Source organism: Lactuca sativa, chromosome 4 (genome assembly GCF_002870075.4).
Source record: "Lactuca sativa cultivar Salinas chromosome 4, Lsat_Salinas_v11, whole genome shotgun sequence".
Classification (NCBI taxonomy): domain Eukaryota; kingdom Viridiplantae; phylum Streptophyta; class Magnoliopsida; order Asterales; family Asteraceae; genus Lactuca; species Lactuca sativa.
Window position 1 is genome coordinate 59,159,656 of NC_056626.2, and position 9,019 is coordinate 59,168,674.

At 33.2% G+C, this 9,019-nt stretch overlaps 1 protein-coding gene across 1 annotated transcript; it reads left to right on the forward strand.

Moving 5' to 3' along the window:
* The first annotated feature begins 4,264 nt into the window (after positions 1 to 4,264).
* LOC111878491 (lysophospholipid acyltransferase LPEAT2) lies at positions 4,265 to 7,949 on the forward strand. The gene is made up of 14 exons (XM_023875000.2): positions 4,265 to 5,038; positions 5,127 to 5,307; positions 5,404 to 5,463; positions 5,553 to 5,716; positions 5,815 to 5,878; positions 6,039 to 6,107; positions 6,276 to 6,371; positions 6,469 to 6,513; positions 6,605 to 6,675; positions 6,824 to 6,890; positions 7,052 to 7,102; positions 7,175 to 7,285; positions 7,403 to 7,450; positions 7,563 to 7,949. Exons 1-14 carry the CDS (start codon positions 4,524 to 4,526, stop codon positions 7,734 to 7,736), a joined length of 1,716 nt encoding a protein of 571 aa, XP_023730768.1. The 5' UTR covers positions 4,265 to 4,523; the 3' UTR covers positions 7,737 to 7,949.
* The last annotated feature ends 1,070 nt before the right edge of the window (positions 7,950 to 9,019 follow it).

The window sequence follows — 9,019 nt, forward strand, 5'->3', positions numbered from 1 at the left end:
ACCTATTCGATGTGCCGGTAAACCACACACGCTCCACCGAACTATGACAAACATTGAGTCACCCTTTGCTACCTTTGCTTAGAACCATTTAGTGTGCCGGTTAACCACACACGCTCCACTAACGTCTTCACAAGGGCACAAAGTGTAATTTCATGGAATTGCATCAATTCAATTTTGCCTAAGTAACTAAGATTGTGAATTTTTATGAAAACATTTAGTTACTTTAATAATTCATTATACTTATAATGGAAGGTTTCGTCCTATCCTACCCGTTCGGCTAACGACCCTCCACTAGTCAAGAGTGCGGTGGGTAAGAGTGAATACTCATTCAATCGCCATTTTATAGGAAATTTCCTTAAACACCTTTATAGACCAGCTTCATGAATGAGGTCTACTAACGGTAAGACTGACTTTTATTCATACATATATATAATGTTAGACTTTTAATGTTATATATAGTATAGGGTGTATTTTATACTTTTAAAATATTAGGTGGTCAAATTTAACAATTATACCTTTAATTCAATTAAATTGTAAACCTAAACTTTTATGGATTTATTAAACCTCTTTTAATTATACACCTTAATTAATTAATAAAACCATAAGGGTGTGATTTGAACTTTTTCAAAACTATACTAGAGTTTTAGAATTTAACATTCCTAATTAAACTTGTAATTAACTTTTAAATTCCAAAACTTGAGGGTAAGTTTTGAAACATTTCAACACATTAGGGTTTAGAATTTAAATATACATCAAAATTAAACCATTTAATCAAAATTTAAATTCCAAAACTTGAGGGCAAGTTTTGAAACCTTTTTCAAAACATTAGGGTTTTAACTATTTAAATTTCAAAACAACAAAACTTTTGGGTTCAAATTTAAACTATAAAACCTTAATATGAAACTTTTCAAAGCACAAGGATCAAATAACAAATAATCTAAATTAACATTTAATTACATAATTATCCATATTTGATTTATTTTAATGATTTCTTGCAAAACAATTTATCAATTTAGTCAAAATAATTAATCAATTATCACATAAGGAAACAATTATCTTATTAATTGATAAATATCTTCAATTAGATCAAAAATATAGTCAAATATATCATAAAATCGGATTTATATTGATCTAACATGATAAGGTAACTATCCATAAGCAAAAACAGCAAGAAATCGCGAAATACCCTCCATCTGACGAGTTGACTCGTCGAGTCTGTATGGACTCGGCGAGTCCAGCCTCCAGAACACCAAAAATCGAATTTTTCAGATATACAATGCATCAATATAATTGAAACCAGTCTAGGCTCTGATACCACTGATGGGTTTTGGTCATAAGACATCCTATGTGCTCATACAAACCCTAATGCTTGGATCTAGGTTTCTCTATTGTACATGCAAGTTATCCAAGGCTATAAACCCTAATTCTCGCATATGGGAATCAATATTAACATATAATTAGGTTTATGATATTACCTTGATTGTTATGTAGCAATAACAATCCCAATTCCTCCTTGAATTGACTTTGGAAGGCTTAGAGTCACAAGTGTCACTCCTCTAATGGTTCACAAACACCATAAGCAAGTGGAGAAGGTATAAAGAGAGAGGAGAGAGGTATAAGAATTCGTCCCTAAGATGCCTTGGGAAGGTCTGGACGAAATCAAGAGCCAAAGGGGTGTTTATATAGGCGTAGAGATAGGGTTTCAGTCCTTATCCTTATCTAGTTGCTTGCTCACCAAGCAACCCATAAGATAAGCCTTGAATCCTTATCATGGTCGAATTCTAAGGCCTTATCACCTCAAATTCGTCCAACCTATCCTTAGGATAATCCTTACCTTATTTTGTAACTATCACATAATTACAATTCAGCCCCTCTAGTTTAATTAATTACATTTGATCACAAAATTAATTCTTAATTAATTATTGACCAATATTAATTAAAAAATATGATTTCTCCTTTGACATGTTATTCTTATAACATATTAATAAATCATAATAACCTCTCTCTCTTTATTTATTTCTCTAATCAAGTTGCTTTGGTGAAGGCAACCCAAAAGGACCATGCACCATCGGGTCAAGTACATACCAAAATAGTTATGGACTTAGACACTAATCCAACACTTAAGTGATGTGATCTCATAAAGTTTGCAACTTTATGAATCTCCAGGTCAATTTGAGCATTTTATGTCTTGGAATTGAATTGTAATCAAGTTTTGATGTCATGCATGAGATTTTAGTCATTAAACCCTATTTTTGACCTAAAATGGAAAAGACAATATTGGACATGCAAGTCCATAAAGCCATGATTTTTATGGTCACTTTGGAGTGTGAAACCTTTTTGGAAACTTTGCACGTGCAACTCTAAGAATTTGGTGATTAATGAGAATCTTGATGCATTAAGTTACCATTAGTAGTTGGGGTTGGGATTTCGGCTTATGAGAGGGTTTGAGGGATAAAGTTAGAAACTTCACCCATCAAGACCATGGGAAGGACCATATATGAGCCTTGGAGTTTTTATAGTTAAAGGAAAAGGACTTAATGGTTTAAGATGTCCAGACGCATCACCATGACGTGGTTGAGGTCGCCTTGATGTGGTGACTTGATCTAGACCTGCTTGTTTTGTCGGTTTGTGGCCACAACGTGGCGACTCGTTAGGTTGACTTTTGACTTTGACTTGGATTTAACTAAAGTTTGACCTAGGGGTATTTTGGGTATTTTGATATGCTATTATGAGTTTTGGTCAAAGTATTTATAAAGGTAACTAGTAGAGTTGATTTTAGAGCAACATGTTTTTTCACTTTCTCATCTGTTTGTGAAATGAGTCTTCTCAATGTATCCATGGGTCGAAGGTACCAATGTCGACTCATTATTGTGTTATTTAGGATGATAGTTGTTATGTGGCTTATATGAGTTTGTATGATGGGTTGAAATAAACCCTAGGACGAGGCCCACTATCGTATGCACGGGTTGAAATAGACCCCATGGTGGGGCCCACTATTATATGATTGGGTTGAAAGGACCTCAGGACGAGGCCCATATGTGTTGATCAAATTGAAATACACCCAGGGATGGGTCCATATGTGTATATTAGGTTGGATTATCCCCCAGGGGTAAGCCCATTTGTATGTTTGTTATAATGTGGTACTTTAAAGAACTCACTAAGCTTTGTGTTTATAGTTTATGTTTATGGTTTCAGGTACTTCTGATTCAAAAGGGAAGGGCCCGACGTGATGACACAACATCCTCCCCTCACGATTTATGCATTTTGACTAATTGTACTATGATATTTTGGATATTATATTTGGTGATGGTTTTTGAAACAATTAATGAATGAAATTGCTAGTCTTTCAATGAAAATTTTTATCACTGTTTTTTTTGCTGTTACATCCAGTGTTGAAAACATGACAATACAAACATTCTGTATACTTGGTAGTTGGTCCCCTGAGTTTCAAAAATGATGAATTTTACTACTTATGAGACCAACTACAAATAAAATTTTAACCATAGGGACCATTCGTGTAATTTAGAACAACTAGTTAACGGAGGAATGATTAAAAACTAACGACAATGGCTTAATTGGCATGTACAGTAAAAATTAGACGACTTATTGCGCAAAAAATAACATAAATAGTCAAATCAGACCAAACCCAAAACTTTATTGTGCTATAGTGACATTATCCCTTATACAATCTGTCACCTCTTTCCAGTTCAAGATTTGGCAACCAAGAAGAAAGCTTTAAAAGTCTTCTCACCCTCTCTCGCTCTCTCTTTTGCATATGTTTCCCCTAATTATGATTGTAGTAGGGTAAAGATAATGATAGTAAGAAACATAGTGGTGCCGTGAGGAAAATCACAATTAAAAGTTTTTAGGCTATGTTAGATCTCACGAGGCTGATAAAATTATTTGTTTATAGGGAAACCAAGAATATACACTAAAGTCTCCATATTTTTAACGATTTGATAAGAAAGTCTTAAACTTTATTTTTTTGATAGTAAAATCTTAATTAATGGCTAACCAACAAAAATGGTAAGCATGTCAGAAACCAACGGTAACTAGGACTTTCCTATAAAAAAAAAAATAAAATTTAAAACTTTTTGTCAGATCGTTAAAAATCCAGTGTTTTTCTTAACATTTTCATGTTATTGATTTACAATCACAAAACCAAATACAAAACAATCACGCGTATGTAACACATCGAAGTTCGATATAAGTACTAAAATGTCATTGTAAACTTGTCTTGATCTAAAGTGCGCTACTGTTTATGGTGGACACGCAAACGTGTTTCCATGGACTAGATTGCTCGACCCTCAATTGACTAACAACACAGAGTGCATATCTTAAATACTAAAGCACATACTTTTAGCAATTTAAGGACGTCTTTATATATCTAATCCCCAAAAGCGGATTGAATTCTCTTCATGGTAATGGTATCCAGCGACTTTGAAAACATCCAATACAGTCATACCCATAAAAACCTTTAAAGTCGCCCAATTCGCTGTAATTTTTGACTGGAAAACCCATCAATGGCAGCGGCTAAGGATCTCAAAACCCCTTTACTTCCTTCCTCCGACGACCAGCGCCGCCTGTCACAGCCACCATCCGATGCCGATCATCAACTTCATAACCCTCAACTCATCCTAGACGTCATCGATCATTTGGATCCTTCCGCATCTTCGAACCATGAAACACCAACAAACGAATGTTCAATTTCTATCAATACCCAATTGGATTTTGATGAAAACCCATATGGGTTTATTGGGTCAACCGGGTTTGAAGTTCCCGGGTCGACCACGGTGGATCCGTTTAGGAACCATACACCCAAGATTGAAGGGGTTTATGAGTTGGTTAAGTTGTTGATCTGTGCGCCGATTGCATTAGCTCGACTTGTATTGTTCGCATTCTGTTTGGCAATCGGGTATCTCGCTACTAAATTTGCATTAAGTGGCTGGAAAGATAAACAAAATCCAATGCCCAAATGGAGGTGTAGGGTTATGTGGATCACCCGATTGTGTACTAGGGGGATTCTGTTTTCATTTGGGTAAGCTCAATATACCCTATTTTTTGTATTCATTTCACATCTACGAGTCAAACTATCCTGAACTACTGCTCATATTAACCATTTGCAGATACCATTGGATACAGCGAAAGGGAAAACCGGCTCCAAGGGAAATTGCTCCTATCATTGTATCTAATCATGTATCTTACATTGATCCAATCTTCTTCTTCTATGAATTATTCCCAACAATTGTTGCATCTGAATCCCATGATTCCATGCCCTTTGTTGGTACCATTATTAGAGCTATGCAGGTAAAAAAGTTCATCCGCAATTCACATATACCTTCTTTTTCTACGTTAATATCTCGAGTCTTCATGGAAAAAATTTCTTCTTTTCTTCACATATAGGTAATATATGTAGATCGATTTTCACAACAATCACGGAAGAATGCAGTAAACGAGATAAAGGTAAGCAATTTGAGAGGTGTCATTGTAAATTCACATATATGTATGTAAGCAATTTGATACAGAATGTGCATTTAAGGATTTGAATACAGAGAAAAGCCTCCAGTGACAGATTTCCTCGGCTACTTTTATTTCCTGAGGGAACCACAACAAATGGAAGGCTGCTTATTTCATTTCAACATGGTGCATTTATACCTGGTTATCCTATACAACCAGTTGTTGTTCGTTATCCTCATGTACATTTTGATCAATCATGGTAAGAATTAAGATCATAATCAATTTTGACTATTCCATTGACTTCTGTTTTGCACATTTTGATCAATCATGATTTGTGATTTATGACATACTTTGTAGGGGTCATATTTCATTGGCGACACTCATGTTTAGAATGTTCACACAATTTCATAATTTTATGGAGGTATATAAATATATACTCATTGTTTGTTGTTTAAGCGTGTAAATATATGTACATGATTTGCTATTTATGTTGGAAGTGTTTGTAGTTATAAGTTATAACATGTTTTCTTTGTACTTTTTTTAGAAAAAAGTAATAAAAAACTAATTTTGGAATTGATTAGGTTGAATATCTTCCCATTGTTTCACCCTCAGAACATCATAAGGAAAGTGCTGTTCGTTTTGCTGAAAAAGTGAGTTTTCTATTTCATTATAATTGCTTACAGCTTACTTACAAACATTTTAAAAATACACGTTACAATTGCTTAGCTTTTAGATCTTTGTTTTCAAATGATTAGGTTTTCAAATTTTTTGTTTTCAAATTTTGAACTTAATAAATCTTTGTTTAATTATTTATGCAGACAGGTAGAGCCATGGCTCGTTCTCTCAATGTTGTGCAAACATCACATTCGTTTCTTGATTACTTGCTTCTTTCAAAGGCAGCTGATTCTGGACATGTATATATATTTATTTATATTTCTACTTTTCTTACAAAAAACTATGTATCAAAAAGGAGTGAAACCACATGTTAATATTGTTCCATTTTTTTTACAGGAAAATCCATCTCTCTTTGTGGTTGAAATGGCAAAGATTCAACAAGTGAGTGTATATCATAAGTTCATTATAATCAATTATCACTTCTGTTATTATAATACTTGAGATGAATCTTTGTGTTGCTTTTTTTTCTCAGTTATTTCATTTGAGCTCTTCAGATGCTCTAGACTTGTTGGATAGATTTCTTGCTATGAATCCTGATTCCAGGTATGTCATTATTAATATCATTGTTTTTAATCATGTTGTTTAGTTGTTCATCTCTAATTTCCACAATTCTATTTCTCGATTCAATTACTATCTTTTTTGCATTTAAGGAATTTCAAGAATCTTATTTAAATTACTATCTTTTTTGCAGTGGAAACGTCAAAATTCAAGATTTTTTAAGAGTTTTAAGATTAAAGCGTTGTGGTCTCTCAGAAAAGGTCAGTTGTCAAATTGTTCATAACATCATCTTTATTACAAGTTTCTTGATGCGATTGATCCTGGCAAGATTTAGAGGGCATTTTTGTAAAAGTACATATATGCCCCCTCGTAGTTCCCAACATCATAGATTGCTTATAAGCATCATTATCTTTTTTCACAGATGTTTGAGTTCATTGATGTGGGCAGGAATGGGAAAATCATCTTTAAAGAGGTAAACCCTGTCTGCTAATGCATGCATCTTTAGAGGGTATTTTTGTAATTTACATCATTTCGTACCATGCAGTTCTTGGTAGCATCAGCTCATCTACTCAACCAGCCATTGTTCCAGCAAGCTTGTGAAATGGCCTTTACTGAAAGTGACATTAATCAAGATCATTACATTTCTGAGCAAGAAGTAATTTTTTTTTTTTTTTTTTTTTTTTTTTTTTTTTTTATAATTTTAATTTTGTTCTCATTGAGTCATTGTCATGATTAAATGTTTTGAATAATTCGTTTCTTGAAATTGCTACAGTTTGGTGCTTCATTGATGCCAGCCATGGGAAGTTTGAGTACGGATGAGGTGAGGGACCAATTATGTCATTTATTTATAGTTTAGGGACCAGTTATGTCATTTATGTACAGTTAATTTATGCCCTTGACATGATCATGAAGTGAAAATTACTATATTGCAGATAGATGGGCTGTTCAATCTATTTGATGAAGATGATGATGGTCGGATCAGCAAGGGCGATTTTGTAAATTGCTTAAGAAAGAACCCATTGCTCATTGCACTTTTTTCTCCCCATTTCATGAATAAAGACTTGGATCAAAATGCAGCAGCTGGTTATTTAGAGGAAATTGTGTGATGTATTCAGGATCAAAGGGGCATTTTTCATGGAGCTTTTGTCCTTATGGATGGGCAATTGTGTAATTTTGTTGGGTTGTGGGGGTTTATAGACAAACTGGTAATCATAGTTTCATGTTCTTTTAAGTACATATTGAATGAAAACGAAATGATGTGTCGCAGTTGAAGTAACGAGCCTTCATAAAGGTGACTACAGTTTAAGCGCTGTTTCTTATTTCTTTTTGACCGAATAAACTGTTTTAATGACTCTTAAAGACTATTTTATCTTAAAGATCGTCAATTATAACATATGATGTAAGCAAAAACTAGATAACAAATAGGTAAAGATTTAATTCATTAAGCTAAGTGTTGTGGTTTAATGAGGGTGGTTTAACTATTAAATTATTTTTTCCGTATTAAGTTATCTCTCTCTCTCTCTCTCTCTCTCTCTCTCTCTCTCAATCCTATTTAGTTTTTTGATCTTTTCGATTGTTTTATTTGAAATTTGGTTTATATTCCATTTGATTTTTCTATCAGATTTTATATTTATTGATACTGAGTCAGAGGAACTCCCCCTTTGTATGACAGTGATTGACACCAAAGAACCATGTGAAAAAAAATGCATCAATCTTACATATGTGTATTTAAAAACAAAAGTACAACAACACAGTACAACAATGGATATCCTTAATGTTAGCTTCTTCAATACCTCTTACATATACACAAAATCTTGTATGATCTGTGAAGAATCGCATTAGTATATACAAGGTAACCTTATTCTTATTATTATTATTATTATTATTATTATTATTATTATTATTATGTGATTCCTTGACCTCATGGTTTTGTTATGATTTAAAATATTTTCAATTTTCAAGTAACTATTATGCTTTTTATAACATTTCTTCTTATTATCTTATAAAACCTGGGCAATGCATGAAAAAGACCAATATACTTTTACTTTCTTGTCTTAGGATAATTTCTTAACAAAATGTATTATTTTCCCTATCTTTCCAGTCTCGTAACTCGGCTTCGATTTGGGAAAACTTTATATCGTTGGAAAGCTTGTTAGGAGTACTACAAGTTCCGTATTATTTGTTTTGTCTGAATATGTCTAGAATGGGAGTTTGTGAACATGGCAAGTCAGAATATTACAACATTTCAAGTGTTTAAACAACCAACTTCAAACGACCATATTTCATTCATTACATATCAATTTTGTCTGATTCTTTTTTCTTGTGTACTCTTCGTTTTATAGAATACAACTTTGCTTTATAATGTTATTTATATTTAGCTATGAATATC